Source organism: Cherax quadricarinatus, chromosome 8 (assembly GCF_038502225.1).
Source record: "Cherax quadricarinatus isolate ZL_2023a chromosome 8, ASM3850222v1, whole genome shotgun sequence".
NCBI classification, from domain to species: domain Eukaryota; kingdom Metazoa; phylum Arthropoda; class Malacostraca; order Decapoda; family Parastacidae; genus Cherax; species Cherax quadricarinatus.
In genome coordinates, this window is record NC_091299.1 from 55,769,130 (window position 1) to 55,786,198 (window position 17,069).

Consider the following 17,069-nt stretch of genomic DNA (forward strand, 5'->3'; position numbering starts at 1 on the left):
GCAGACTTCTAGATAGATTAACATAGCACCGATATTCAATAAGAACAGTTCAGGAATCAAATGTGATATTCAACCTCACATGAGTTTGCATCAATCCAGCAAACTGGTTGATAGCGAGAGTCCTGGTTCATTGTACCTTATGGCTGGAAACAAATATTTTAGAATCGGCAATTTTAAAACATGATAAACGTTCATTATATAACAATAAAACATGATAAACGTTCATTATATAACAATAAATTCAGATTATTCCAGTTCTATTCATTTATAATTAAGGCCATCATGTTTAACCTAAAACTGGATTCCTATATGAATGCTTTGGATTGTCTTAGGTGTCGTAGTTCCACACCAAGGCCCCTCAAGGAAGGTTCCTTGATGTTGGTGAGGGGCTCTTGATTTAGGGAATTGGATCTGTGCTCCAGTTCCCCGAATTAAGCCTGAATGCCTTCCACATCCCCCCCCCAGGCGCTGTATAATCCTCCGGGTTTAGCGCTTCCCCCTTGATTATAATAATAATAATCCACACCAAGGAATTACGACCTGTTTTCCTGTTTTCTTGTTAGACCAGTGTCTGCCCAAGAGTCTAATGGAATAGATAAATTATAGACGTCTTATTCCGGATAAACTATACATGTCTCTCCTTTGTTTTAAGCGAGTCAGCCACAGATCTATTTCCTTAATATTATGGAATTTTCCTAAGACAGTTGACAGTTGGCCATGGTTGGGTGTCCAGTAGTTCGATCACTAGCGATCTCAGCTCACACACTGAGGTCCGGAGTTCGAATCTCCTCCGGTACGGCTGAAAAATATTAGGGACGTGTTTCCTTAAGACACCTGCTGTCGCTGCTCATCCATCTGGGTGTTAGTCAACTGGTGTGGGTCGCATCCTGGGACACTGACCTAATTTACTCGACATGCTCAGCATAACAAGCGGCTTTCTATATAGTAATATGCCATTGACGTCAGCTAGGCCTGTATACTATGTACATATACTTGTAGAGAATAAAGATATTATTATTATTATTATTATTATTATTATTATTATTATTATTATTATTATTATTATTATTATTATTATTATTATTTATTATTGTTATTTATTATACACATATTTATATTCAGAGTTTAAAATATTTTATGTCGTATCGAAGTCTTACCGTGTTATTGAAAATGTGTTGTCACTAATGTTATATTCATTAGGTCATTACGATATTATCAGTGCTTGTTGTCGGGCTTTCATCTGATGCTTTAATACTCAGTCTTTCTGGCATTTGGTACAGGTCAGTTTGCGTCAGAGCGTTTCCCCCCTCCTTCATTAGAGTTAAAACGTTTTGCCTGAACAAATTTGCATCGACTTCCTACTAATTTCTCCAGCACTGCAGGTTGCCATTGATGTGTTGATTGAAATATGAAAAGCCTAGAGCCATCATTCCACTACCCCTGTGGTTGTTTTCCATCTTGCATCTCTTTTTCGCTATTATGATAGAGTGGATAAGGTGATGTCAACACATTTTGGTGAGAATAAGAAAATGTTTTTGACATAAATAAGTTAGGAAAGCCTAGTGAACAAATGGATTTGAGAGTTAAAAACAAAATGGGGAAGTTGGTGTATAGAGAGTTGGAGGTATTGTAATGATGGCGGGAATATTTTAATGAACTGTAAAATGTTGTTGAAGAGAGGGGGGCAGTGATTTCATGCATTGGCCATAGAGGTATAACATCTTTTAGGAATGAAAAAGACCCGGATGTGAGTGCAGGGGAGGTGCATGAGGCATTAAGCAGAATGAAAGGAGGTAAAGCAGCTGGAACTGATGGGATCATGACAAAAATGTTAAAAGAAGGTGGGGCTATAGTTTTGGAGTGGTTGGTATTTTTGTTCAATAAATGAATGGAAGAGGGGAAGGTACCCAGGGACTGGCAGAGAGTATGCATAGTTCCTTTATATAAAGGGAAGGGGGACAAAATAGAGAGTAAAAATTATGGGAAAATAAGCCTACTGAGTATACCTGGTAAAGTGTATGGTATGGTTATTATTGAAAGAATTAGAAGACGGAGAGCAGGATCGCAGGGAAGTTTTCGTTGCTTTATGGATTTAGAAAAATCTTATGATTGGGGAGCAATGTGGCAGATGTTGCAAGGGCATTGAATAGGTGGAACGTTACTAAATGCTGTAAAGAGTTTTTATAAGGACAGTTAGGCTCAGGTTATAGTGTGTAGGAGAGAGGGAGATTACTTTCAAGCAAAAATAGGTCTTAGACAGGGATGTGAAATGTCTCCTTGGTTGTTTAACATATTTACAGATGGAGTTGTAAAAGAAGAAAATGCTGGGGTGTTGTGGACACGGGTGGGATTAAATTATGTGGATTCAAGAGGGTATCAGACAATTCAGATAAAGAATGTGTATCAGATTGGATGGAGGGAGTATGGAAGAAGGGATAGAAGGGATTGTGTTCAGATATTTGGGAGTAGATTGTCGGCGGATGAGTTTAAGAAGGCCAGGGTAAACCATACAATTGATGAAGGAAAATATGTGGGTGGTGTATTGTGGTATCCGTGAAGACAAAGAACATTGTCAATGGAGGCATGGGTGTGAAGCATGGGTTGTTGATCTTGCAGCGAAAAGGAGGCTGTAGGCAATGGAGATGTAATATCTAAGGGCAATGCGTGGCGTAAATATTATACAGAGAATTCGTAATTTGTAACTCAGGAGGAGGTGTGGAGTTAATAAACATATTATTCATAGGGTTGATGATGGGTTGTTGAGGTGGATGGGTAACTTGGAGAGGATGGAGCAAAATAGGATGAATTGGAGGGTGTATAAATGTGTAATGGAGGGATGGACGGGGTAGGGGCCGTCCTTGAAAAGGATGGAGGGAAGGGGTAATAGAGATTTTGAGTGAAAGGGGCTTGGACACACAACAGGCACATTTGAGCCAATTAGAATGGAGAGGAGACGAATGGGTTGTGGGACTTGACGAGCTGCTGGAGCATGAGCAGGGTAATATTTTGCGAATGGAATCAGAGAAACCGGTTAGCCGGACTCAAGGTGGAAAATACAATGCTTGCATTTTAAAGGTGTTTGGGATATTTGTTGTATTGCTGTTTGGGGTAACATCTGAACTGTGATATATGAACACCTCTGCAAAGACAGTAATTATGTGTGAATGATGGTGAAAGTATTGACTGACGGTAAAAGTGATACTTTTTGGGTCACCCTTATATATAAAATACTGCTTGTTGAGGCTAGTACACCAAACGGGGAGGAGAATGAAATTAGCTCAGAGGCACCCACACCACAGTATGTCCTCGGATCACAATAAAACGCCTAGCTCTACTGGGTGCCTGATTCTTGTAGGATTTAGTGGTCCTGTGGGTTAGAGCGTCATGTGGTTTTCTCCCACAATGAGGCGGGCCAAAACAACATGGGCTCGAATCCTTGGCTAGTGCAGTGTTGTTATTGATCAATACCACTCGTTCGTGTTTACAATAATATATATATATATATATATATATATATATATATATATATATATATATATATATAAATTATTGTACCCACGGAACAAGTAGTATTGATCAATAACAACGCTGCACTAGGCAAGGATTCGAACCCATGCTGTTTTAGCCCACCTCATTGTGGGAGAAAACGCATGACGCTTTAGACAACTAGACCACACAAGGAATTTGTGGTCTAGTGGTCTAAAGCGTCATGCGTCTTCTCTCACCATGAGGCGGGCCAAAACAATATAGGTTCGACTCCTTGGCTAGTGCAGTGTTGTTATTGATATATATATATATATATATATATATATATATATATATATATATATATATATATATATATATACATATATATGCCTTCATCTCAACCGCTCTTCGTTACCACAGGACGTGGTATATCATACGCGCAGCTGCACGAGTCAGGACGTGGTGTATCAGAAAACCACCTGCTGATGTAACTTTTGACGACGTAAAAGGAGCGTCCGCTTCACATATTCTTAGTGTCACTGTAAGCCTGGTAACCAAGCCTGCACGAACAATGGTCCGGACCTGGCAAATCATCCTTCTGCTACTGACTGCCAAAATGGCGTCGTCTGGCTTGACTAGGTAAGACACTGTGTTTTGTATAATTGCTTCTGACTGCTAAATTTGACGCTCCTTTCTAACCATTTATACATGTGCTCTACCTCCAGCATTCAACATTGTGCTCTTGTGTGCTACTTGTATTAACTAAAAGTTTGCACATGTGTTCAACCTGTAGCATTTAATATAAAGAACACATGTGTCACTTGCAGAGTCACAGTAAGATTTTGTAGACCCCTGGGCTACAGTGATATTTTCTGAAGGAAAAATAATTAAAGGAATATTAAATTCATTTTTACTTGGCTAACCACAATTAAAATTCCAACATTTGCTTTCCGTATTTCCTTGAAAACAAATTACTCCAAAACGTAGTGAAGTGTAAGGTGTTGAAAACATGTCTGGAGGACCTCCAGGTGGCGGAGACCCCTGGGTTACAGCTCCTGGAACCCATGCCCCGGCCCTGGTCACTTGTATCAACTAATAGTGTGTGTATGTGTTGTACCAGTAGTAACTAACAATGTGCAGATGTGTGTTAGCTGTTACAATAATTAAGCACATGAGTTCTCACTTTAAAAAATACCAAGCATATATATTCTACGTGAAGCAAATAACAATGTGTACATGGTTGCTGCCTGTAGAAATAATGTGCACCTGGTTGCTGCCTGTAAAAATAACAATGTGTACATGTGTGCAACGCGTAGAGAAAATAATGTGCACATGAATAGTATTTGCAATAGCTCTCAACATATGTATTAGCAACAGCAATTATCACAGTACGTGTGTATAGCGTTGAACTGACTGATAATGAGACATACAGCGACGTTATGTTGATCTTACTAACAATAAGTCATACAGTGGTCTAGAAGCTGATCTTATTAACATTGAACCATACAGTAGTTTTTAAGCTGATCTTACTGACACTGAGCCACACAGTGGTCTTGAAGCTGATCTCACTAACAATGAGCCATACAGTGGTCTTGAAGCTGATCTTACTAACAATGAGCCATACATTGGTCTTGAACCTAGTCTAACTAACAATGAGCCATACTGTGGTCTTGAGGCTGATCATACTGACAATTAAGAATACAGTGGTTGATAAGCTGATCTTACTAACAATGAGTCATACAGTGGTCCTGATGTTGGTCTAACTAATAATGAGCCATGCAGCGGTCTTGATACTGTTCTTAATAATAATGACCTATACATTTGTCATGATGTTGACCTTGAGCCATAGAATGGTTCCAATGTTGGTCTTAGCAATAATGAGCCAAAGAGTAGCTTAGAAGCTGATCAGACTAATAAATGAGCCATACAGTGGTCTTGAAGGTGATCTGACGAACAATGAACCATACTGTAGTTTTGAAGCTTAACCTACTAACAATGAGCCACACAGTGGTCTTGAAGCTGATCTTACTAACAATAAGCAATACAAGGGTGTAGAAGCTGATGTTACTTACAATGACCCAAACAGTAGTCTTGAAGCTGATCTTACTAACAATAAGCCATACAGTGGTTTTCAAGCTGATCTTACTAAAAATGAGCAACACAGTGTGATTTTTAAGCTGATCTTACTAACAATGAGCCATACAGTGGTCTTGAAGCTGATCTTACTAATAATGAGCCACACAGTGGTCTTGAAGCTGGCCTTACTAACAATGAACAACGCATTGGGCGTGAAGCTGATCTTACTATCAATGAGCCACACAATGGTCGCAGTGCTGATCTTACTAACGATGACCCACATAGTCTTGAAGTTGACCTTAATAACAATGAGTCACACAGGGTTCGAGAAGCTGATCTTATTACCAATGAGCCAAACAATGTTCATGCAAGCTGATCATACTAACAATGAGCCACACAGTTGTCGAGAAGCTAATATTACAAACAATGAGCCACACAGTGATCGTGAAGCTGACCATACTAACAATGAGCCACACAGTGGTCTTGAAGCTGGCCTTAATAACAATGAGCCACAGAGGGGAAGTAAAGCTGATCTTACTATCAATGAGCCCACACAATGATCGTGAAGCTGATCTTATTAAAAATGAGAAACACAGTAGTCTTAAAGCTGACCTTACTAACAATGAGCCACACAATGTTTCGGAACCTGATCTTACAAACAATGAGCCACACAGTGGTCGGGAAGCTGACCACACTAACAATGAGCCACACAGTGGTCTTGAAGCTGACCTTACTAACAATGAGCCACACAGGAAGTATTTCTTCAGTCATAGAGTAGTCAGGCCGTGGAATAGCCTAGAAAGTGACGTAGTGGAGGCATGAACCATACATAGTTTTAAGGCGAGGTATGATAAAGCTCATCGGGCAGGGAGAGAGAGGACCTAGTAGCAATCAGCGAAGAGGCGGGGCCAGGAGCTATCACTCGACCTCTGCAACCACAAATAGGTGAGTACAAATAGGTGAGTACAGGGTTCGTGAAGCTGACCTCACTAACTATGAGCCGCACAATGGGCGTGAACCTGATCTTACTAACAATGAGTCACACAGTGGTCGTGAAGCTGACCTTACTAACAAGGAGCCGTACAGTCCTCATGAATCCGATCTTATTACCAATGAGCCACACAATGTTTGGAAAGTTGATCTTACTAACAATGAGCCACACAGTGGCCGTGAAGCTGATTTTACTCTCAATGAGCCACACATTGGTCATGAAGCTGATCTTACTAACAATGAGCCACACAGTAGTCATGAAGCTGACCTTACTAACAATAAGCCATACAGTGGTCGTGAAGCTGATCTTACTAACAGTGAACCACACAGTGGTCGTGAAGCTGATCTTATTAACAATGAACCACACAGTGGTCGTAAAGCTGATCTTACTAACAATGAGCCATACAGTGGTCGTGAAGCTGATCTTACTAATAATGAGCCACACAGTAGTCATGAAGCTGACCTTACTAACAATAAGCCACACAGTAGTCATGAAGCTGATCTTAATAACAATGAATCACACAGTGGTCGTAAAGCTGATCTTACTAATAATGAGCCACACAGTAGTCATGAAGCTGACCTTACTAACAATAAGCCACACAGTAGTCATGAAGCTGATCTTAATAACAATGAATCACACAGTGGTCGTGAAGCTGATCTTACTAATAATGAACCACACAGTAGTCATGAAGCTGACCTTACTAACAATAAGCCACACAGTAGTCATGAAGCTGATCTTACTAACAATGAACCACACAGTGGTCGTAAAGCTGATCTTACTAATAATGAGCCACACAGTAGTCTGGAAGCTGATCTTATTAACAATGAACCACACAGTGGTCTCGAAGCTGATCTTACTGACAATGAACCACACAGTGGTCGAAAAGCTGATCTCACTAACAATGAGCCATACAGTGGTCGTGAAGCTGATCTTACTAACAATGAGCCACACAGCAGTGGTCGTGAAGATGATCTTAGTAACAATGAGCTACACAGTTGTCGTGAAGCTGACCTCACTAACAATGAGCCACACATTGCTCTTGAAGCTGACATTACTAACAATGAGCCACACAGTGGTCGTGAAGCTGATCTTACTCTCAATGAGTCACATATTAGTTGTGAAGCTGATTTTACTATCAATGAGCCACACAATGGTCGTGAAGCTGACCTTATTAATAATGAACCACACAGTGGTCGTAAAGCTGATCTTACTAACAATGAGCCACACAGTGGTCGTGAAGCTGATCTTAGTAACAATAAACCACACAGTGGTCGTGAAGCTGATCTTGCTAACAATGAGCCACACAATGGTCGTGAAGCTGATTTTACTAACAATGAACCACACAATGTTTGTGAAGCTGACCTTATTAATAATGAACCACACAGTGGTCGTAAAGCTGATCTTACTAACAATGAGCCACACAGTGGTCGTGAAGCTGATCTTACTAACAATGAGCCACACAATGGTCGTGAAGCTGATCTTACTAACAATGAGCCACACAGTAGTCATGAAGCTGACCTTACTAACAATAAGCCACACAGTAGTCATGAAGCTGATCTTACTAACAATGAACCACACAGTGGTCGTAAAGCTGATCTTACTAACAATGAGCCATACAGTGGTCGTGAAGCTGATCTTACTAATAATGAGCCACACAGTAGTCTGGAAGCTGATCTTACTAACAATGAACCACACAGTGGTCGTGAAGCTGATCTTACTGACAATGAACCACACAGTGGTCGTAAAGCTGATATCACTAACAATGAGCCATACAGTGGTCGTGAAGCTGATCTTACTAACAATGAGCCACACAGTGGTCGTAAAGATGATCTTAGTAACAATGAGCTACACAGTTGTCGTGAAGCTGACCTCACTTACAATGAGCCACACATTGCTCTTGAAGCTGACATTACTAACAATGAGCCACACAGTGGTCGTGAAGCTGATCTTACTCTCAATGAGCCACATATTAGTTGTGAAGCTGATTTTACTATCAATGAGCCACGCAATGGTCGTGAAGCTGACCATATTAATAATGAACCACACAGTGGTCGTAAAGCTGATCTTACTAACAATGAGCCACACAGTGGTCGTGAAGCTGATCTTGCTAACAATGAGCCACACAATAGTCTTAAAGGTGACTTTACTAACAGTGAGCCACATAGTGGTCGTAAAGCTGATCTTACAAACAATGAGCCACACAGTGGTCGTGAAGCTGATCTTAGTAACAATGAGCCACACAGTGGTCATGGAGCTGAGCTTACTCTCAATGAGCCACACAATGGTCTTGATGCTGATCTTACTAAAAATGAGAAACATAACGGTCGTGAAGCTGACCTTATTAATAATGAACCACACAGTGGTCGTAAAGCTGGTCTTACTAACAATGAGCCACACAGTGGTCGTGAAGCTGATCTTAGTAACAATGAACCACACAGTGGTCGTGAAGCTGATCTTACTAGGAATGAGTCACACAGTGGACGTGAAGCTGATCTTTCCAATAATGACCCACACAGTAGTCTTGAAGCTGACCTTACTAACAATGAGCCACACAGTGGTCGTGAAGCTGATCTTACAAAATATAAGCCACACAGTGGTCGTGAAGATGATATTAGTAACAATGAGCCACACAGTGGTCATGTAGCTGGTCTTACTAACAATGAGCCACACAGTGGTTGTGAAGCTGATGTTACTAACAATGAACCACACAGTGGTCGTGAAGCTGATCTTACTAACAATGAGCCACACAGTGGTCGTAAAGCTGATCTTGCTAACAATGAGATACACAGTGGTCGTAAAGGTGATCTTACTAACAATGAGCCGCACAGTGTTCGTGAAGCTGATCTTATTAACAATAAACACACAGTGATCGTGAAGCTGATCTTACTAACAATCAACCACACAATAGTCAGGAAGCTGATTTTACTAACTATGAGCCTCACAGTGGTTGTGAAGCCGATGTTACTAACAATGAGCAGGAGAAATCGCACCTAAGGAACAATCAGGAGTTCTGGAGTGTGTACCTCGACCCAGACAGAACAGAAGAAGAAAGAATGATACTGAAAGAGAGGGTGCAACGTCGCAAGGAGGAATGGGAGGCAAGGAAGGTGAAGAGCAGGAGAAATCAGGCCCCGGTGGAAGAACAAACAGAACTCCCTCCAGTTCCACCCACAGAAGGAACACAACCATGGCAATCCCAAAGCAATCAAATGACCTAACCCAAAACCCACTCACTGTACCCTCTGCTCCCATCCCCCTCAGCACAAACCCCACCCCCACAGAAACCCACAGTAATCCACACATCCCCTTCTGCACAAACCCCACCCCCACAGTAACCCTCATTAACCCATACATCCCCCTCAGCTCAAACTCCACCCCCACAGAAACCCACAGTAACCTTCACAACGTACCCTCTCCTCCCATCCCCCTCACCACAAACCCCACCCTCACAGTAACCCACAGCAACCAACACACTGTACCCTCTATCCCTATCCCCCTCACCACAACCCCCACCCCCATTGCTACCCCACATAGGCCCTCTCCCCCATCCCCCTCACCATCACCCCTACCCCCCTGAAAGCCCCCATAGGCCCTCTTCCCCCACACCCCACACCACAGACCCCACCCCCACAGCAACCCCCTTTAGGCCCCTGCCAGGGCACCTGCTCCCCCTAACCAACCTCTCTCCCCTGACCACAGTTACTGAAAATAAGTTGAAGATTTGGTACTCGAATGCGGTTGGAATAATGAATAAATGTGAGGAGTGGCACGAAAGAATCAAGGAGTTGTCCCCAGACATCGTAGCGGTTACAGAAAGAAAGCTCACTGGGATAATAGCAGATGCAATCTTCCCACCCAGATATCAGATCCTGAGGAATGATAGAAGGAGCAGAGGGGGAGGAAGGGTTGCACTACTAATTAAAAACCGGTGGGGTTATCAAGAAATGGAAGGAATGGACGAGATTGGAGAAAGGAATTACATGGTAGGTACAGTTCAGTCAGGGGAACACAAGGTAGTCATTCCAGAGATGTATAACCCACCACAGAACTGCAGGAGGCCAAGAGGGGAACATTATGAGTGCATCAGAGCAATGGTGGAAACACTAGCTGAGGTGGCAAGAAGGGCTCACTCGAGTAGAGCGAAGTTACTGGTCATGGGCGACTTCAATCACAGGGAGATTGATTGGGAAAACCTGGAGCCATATAAGGGTCCCGAAACACAGAGAGTCAAGATGATGAATGTGGTGCTGGCAAATCTCATGCACCAACATGTTATGGACACTACCAGAGAGAGAGGAGAGGATGAACCAGCAAGACTGGACCTTGTGTTCACCCTGAGTAGCTCAGACATTGAGCGCATTACATATGAAAGGCCCCTTTGAGCTAGTGACCACGTGGTTATGAGCTTTGAATACATCGTGGAGCTAAAAGTGGAGAGGGTAACAGGAGTAGAAAGGGAAAAGCTAAACTATAAAAGGGGGGACTACACAGGAATGAGGACCTTCCTGTAGGAGGTTCAGTGGGAACAGGAGTTGGTAGGAAAATCAGTAAAAGAAATGATGGACTTTGTAACAGCAAAATGCAAGGAGACAGAGGAAATGTTTGTTCCCAAGGGTAACAGAAATAATGGGAAGGACAGAACAAGCCCTAGGTTTACCCGAAGGTGTAGGGAGGCAAAAACTAAGTGCTCCAGAGAATAGAAAAAGTACAGAAGACAAAGGACTCAGGAAAATAAAGAGATTAGTCGTCGAGCCAGAAACGAGTATGCACAGTTAAAGAGGCAGCAGAGACACTACGTGTGCCACTAACCAAAATCTTCAACACTTCCCTTGAAACTGAGCAACTACCTGAAGTATGGAAGAAGGCAAATGTAGTCCCCATCTTTAAGAAAGGAGACAGAAATGAAGCACTAAATTATAGACCAGTGTCACTGACGTGTATAGTATGCAAAGTCTTGGAAAAGATTATCAGGAGGAGAGTGGTGGAGCAACTGGTGCGGAACAAGATTATAAACGACAGGCAGCACAGATTCATGGAAGGCAAATCGTGTGGCACAAACCTACTAGTTTTATGACACGGTAACTGAAGTAAGAAATGAGAGTGAGGGGTGAGTTGATTGCATTTTCTTGGACTGCAAGAAGGCCTTCGACACAGTTCCACACAAGAGATTAGTACAGAAGCTAGAGGAAGAGTAACGTATAAGAGGAAGGGTACTGAAATGAATCAGAGAATACCTAACAGGGAGGCGACAGCGAGTCATGGTCCGTGATGAGGCATCACAGTGGACGCCGGTGAAAAGCGGGGTCCCACAGGGGTCAGTCCTGGGACCAGTGCTCTTCTTGGTATATGTGAACGACATGACGGAAGGGATAGACTCAAAAGTGTCCCTGTTTGCATGTGATGTGAAGTTAATGAGGAGAATTGAATCAGTCTCGGACCAGACAGGTCTACAAAGAGACCTGGACAGGCTGGATACATGGTACAGAAGCTGGCTCTTAGAATTTAACCCCGCCAAATGCAAAGTCATGAAGATCGGAGAAGGGCAAAGAAAACCGCAGAGTATAGGCTAGGAGGCCAAAGGTTGCAAACCTCACTCAAGGAGAAAGACCTAGGAGAGAGTATAATGCCAAGTACATCGCCAGAAGCACACATTAACCAGATAACTGCTGTGGCATATGGGCGCTTGGCAAACCTGAGAATAGCGTTCCGGTACCCCTGTAAGGAATCGTTCAAAACTTTATACACTCTATACGTCAGTCCCATACTGGAGTACGCAGCACCAGTTTGGAACCCACACCTGGTCAAACACATCAAGAAATTAGAGAAAATGCATAGGTTTGCAACAAGGCTAGTTCCAGAGCTAATGGGAATGTCCTATAAAGAAAGGTTAAGGGAAGTCGGTCTGACGACACTGGAGGACAGGAGGGTGGAATAGACAAGGCCGACAGAGACAGGCTGTTCCAGAGATGGGACACAGAAACAAGGGGTCACAATTGGAAGCTTATGACTCAGATAAGTGAAATGGATGTTGGGAAGTATTTCTTCAGTTATAGAGTAGTTAGGAAGTGGAATAGTCTGGCAAGTGATGTAGTGGAGGCAGGAACTATACATAGTTTTAAGACTAGGTATCATAAAGCTCATGAAGCAGGGAGAGGGAGGACCTGTGAAGAGGCGGGGCCAGGAGCTGAGTCTCGACCCCTGCAACCACAGTTAGGTGAGTACAATTAGGTGAGTACTAACTAACAATGAGCCACACAGCGGCCGTGAAGCTGATCTTACTAACAATGAACCACACAATGATCGTAAAGCTGATCTTACTAACAGTGAACCACACAATGTTGCCAAAGCTGATCTTACTAACAATGAGCCACACAGTGGTCGTCAAGCTGATCTTACTAACAATGAGTCACACAGTGGTCGTGAAGCTGATCTTACTAACAGTGAGCCACACAGTAGTCATGAAGCCGACCTTGTCCATTAGGACTGAAGAAGCCACTCGTGGCGAAACGTTTCCTCTAATAAATGTCCTGAACTGTACATAAGTGTCTTTTTCCACATATCGGGATAGGTTTGTAGACGTTAGTGTTACTAATTGGTCCTCAGTATGTCTCGACTTTATAGGACGAGGATTCTAGAGGATGGGAGGGAGGGTTGTAGCTGGGGTGGTCCTGGGAGAGGGAAAGAGGGTGGTCTCTGGGGTGGTCTCTGGGGTGGTCCTGGGAGAGGGAGGGTGGTCGCTGTGGTGGTCGTGTACAGGGAATCAGGGTCGTCAACTGGGCCAGGCACAGGTTCCTAGACCAACACCTTATCTCCTAAATTAAAGGAGCGAAATTTAGAAGATTTGTCATACCTCTGTTTCACATTGTTTTCAGCGATTCATAGGTTGGTTTTAGCCAGCTGACGGGCCACATGCATTCTTAATGTAGGATCATAGGGCGTCTTTCAGGCTTCTCTCAACCATCCATTCTTGATGACGTGTAGTAGACCTGTCATATTATGCCCCAAAAATTGGTTGCAAGGGACTGTACCCTGTTGATTCCCGCGCAGTTTCTCGCAGTGCAAACAGTAACAAAGGAAGCAATTCATCCCACTCAGTAGGAAAATGCATAAATGCTTCCGCATCAGAGTTTTTAAGGTTTGATGAAACACTTTGTAAGCCACCTTCACCTTGGGATTGAGAATAATAGACTGTGGATAGTTTTCGGTTAATTCCTAGCCGGTTCAAAGCTTCTCTGAATGCTTTTGCTCTGACATTAGTGCCTGGTCACTTCGAAAAGGTCGTGGAATGCCAAAGTGGGATATAAACGTAATGAGGGCTTCAGTATTAATAATACAGATAGGTACTTCTTCAGGATACCTAAAAGTTTTATCCATAACGGTAAGGGTCCCACACAATTGTTAATTAGGTCTGCAAGTCGTTCTCCATCAGCATGTATGGGACGAAGTGGTGCGGGCTTAATGTAGTGTCCGGCTTTACCCACTTGCTGACACTCACGATAGGTTCGGATGTAATTTCGCCCCTTCGCCTTACTCCTGGCCAATCAAAATGCTGTATTATCTTCCCAATGACAAACCTATCTGATTTTAACGCTCCCGCTACCTCCTTATCAGGATTTTTAAAAGTGAATGCTAGAGAGGAGTTCCTTTGCAGCTCTTCTCAGAAGAACAGTTCCTCGGGCATGGAAACAAGAACGTCTGGCATTCTTGCAACCTCGGAATAGGAAGGCTGGTTGACAGACAAGATTTCCGAAGCCCTGACCAGTTTTCCTCGAAAAATAAATTGTTTATCCCTGGATTGAAGTCCTCCAAGGTAAAGTCAGCATTCTCTTCAGACTTTTCTTTGCGCGTTGCCCAAGCTATGACCAACATCGGAGAAGATTTCCTTGGTTACAATTGGTTCGGGACATCTAGAATTTAGAACATTGTTTCCAACCAACAATAAAACATCTTTCACGACGAACCCCCCAGGTAAATATACAGTTAAACACCTAGTGTAATACTGGCTTTGCATGAATATTCTATGCAAAAGAACAGAAAATACAGCTTCCATATAAGCTTCTAACAACACTGAGGAGTTTAAAGATGATTGCTCAGAAATTGAAAAAGGGAGCAATAATCTTCGGTATTCCTGAAAGTGGATACTTCAGTGGGTCATTCCTGCTCCTTAAAGGAGATTTGACTATAATTTTGAAAAGGTGTCATACAGGCATTAATAGACAGCTGATTTGCTTCGTGAATATTTTAACCCAGGAACATTAAGGCCTGTTATTCTGGGTGTAAAGGGGACCAAGGAGCAAAACAAACACAGCTGAATGACTTTGAATTATATTTTCCTTCACCAAGTCCGATTGTAAGTATTTGCAAGTATGTACACTATATACAGTTGGAAATGTATGTGTACAACACGGTTAATCAAAAGGCAAAGACACAGCCTGGAGACAGAATGGACAACCATGTTCAACCAGCAGTTGGATGAAAATGACAAGGGTGAGAATGTGAGTGGTATCCATGTCACCTCCACAATTGCCAATTCCACAATATGATTGGTTGAACCTAGGTGCTGATTTGACGACGGGGCCACGAAATCATCAAACCCTTAGCTACCTGGTTCGCTGGTTGGGAGGTAGCTTTTAATGAGTGTGTTCACATGCTGCGAATAAAGGGTATATACTCTTTGCATGCAACAGTCAATAAGCATAGTTATTTTCCTCAGAGGTTGTGGTCTAGTTAACTTAGCACTTGAAGCAGCTTTACGTAACCTGGGGCAGGTGGCCTTGATGTGGCCAAGCTTACGGCAATAATAACAGAAATCTTTTTTTGTGCTCCTTGCTGGTTTTAGTGTAGGAGTCGTTTCTCAACTCCAGTTTTCATCTTCGAACGAAATTCAGAAGTTCCTCAAAGACGCTGGGAAAAACGTTTAATCTCAAGCTCTGGATGATTATTATAGACATATTATATAACTACCACCGGATCACTTCGCTCCCGTACAGTGCTAAGGAACCCTGGTGGACTCTGTCAATGACTTATTTTTAACGTGGAATATATGATGAATAATTTCAAATGAATTACTGTTGCAATTCCTACATGGAATGAGAGCCATGGAGAGGTACGGTACAAATATCATTTATCACATGGCAAGAAGTTAAGCCACTACATTCTGGAAGCATCATGTGTTAGTAGCCGGACTCTTCTGAGTTGAAACAACAGTTGAAAGAGCGATGCAACAATAGAAGGGAATTCAATCCTCTTTTAACATCGCTGCTGCTAGTGTTATGAAAATTTCTGGAATGTGAACTTCTAATACCCAGAGAATTTTAAGTTAAAAAGGCATATCAACATTGTGACTAATAGAGTAAAAATAGTACAGAAATTTGTTAAGGTTAAATGTCACTATTTGAAACATCGAATATTTCATGTTATTTTATTATTATCTGCTAAGTTTTGTTTTGTGAATAAAACATGTTTTCCTAATATAAAAGTTGTGCTGCTCTCATCCATGTAAGAAGTGCAACAGTAATACATTTGAAATTATTAATCAGTTGGGTGTGCATGACCTAAGTGGTTTATTATGTATAGTTTATTTTGTCGAGGGAAGTGAGAATGCAACAACTGGCCAGGCTCACAAATGCAATCTTTATTTTAAGATTCCCAAGCTTCTTATTGGTTGAACCCAGTAGGGGTTATAACCCTCTCACCTGTTTCAAATCTGCTTGTCATTATTCATTGCTTTATGACCCCCCTTTACCTATACCCTTATATGTGAGTGAACGATCTTTCTGTGATTATCGTACATCTTTACCAGAATAGATGCGTCTTTTACTGTGTCCTATGTTGCCACTGGTTCAGTGTGAGAGATGGCTGATTCTTCACTTCTCTTCAATTCTAAGACTTTTTATATAGCTATATTTATTATATCCCCTATAAATCAGGGTTCATACTAGTGGTGTTTATATTAGAAAGATCTTATAAAGAATTTATATGAATATTTTGTGGATGGTTGCAGGATATTCATGTAAATGTACCTTACCGCCACAAGCTTGGCTGTCTGGGCACTATCACTGTCAGGGTACACTGAATTATAGCATTTTAATCAGTACGTGTTTTCTATAGGGCTTCTGTGAGTCCAACATAAGGTCAACACACAGTGAAGAAAAGTTTGGGCACAAACACTGATAATATCCAGGTAGACCTAGAAACTGCTAACCAAATTTGTTGGGAAAGTTGCGCCTCTGTTTGTTGGTACATTACTCTTACCTTCAAAAGGTGTAACATGCTATTTCATTATTATGTATACTATGTACTCTTAATAGCTAGTCGAATTCACAGTTTGCCTGATTCACCTCGAATAAAACAGAGTTTAACATTCAAACAGAGAAGGCAGGCGGTACATGTAATAATTAAAGTCTTGACTGCGAATAATACTTTTCAAATATATTATTTGTGAATGCACTAGCATTCACAATAAATTTGATTCATTTCTTTTTACAAACGGTGTTACTTAGTAACTATATCACCCATCTGTAATAATATATGT

General features: G+C 42.0%; 1 protein-coding gene across 1 annotated transcript in view; it reads left to right on the top strand.

Moving 5' to 3' along the window:
* LOC128685517 (uncharacterized) overlaps nucleotides 1-17,069 on the top strand; it is a 138,057-nt gene that overhangs the window by 79,594 nt on the left and 41,394 nt on the right. Inside the window, exon 2 of the mRNA XM_070083058.1 lies at nucleotides 3,889-4,107. Coding sequence (XP_069939159.1) covers nucleotides 4,040-4,107 — 68 coding nt within the window. The 5' untranslated portion in view covers nucleotides 3,889-4,039. The remainder of the gene's footprint in view (nucleotides 1-3,888; nucleotides 4,108-17,069) is intronic.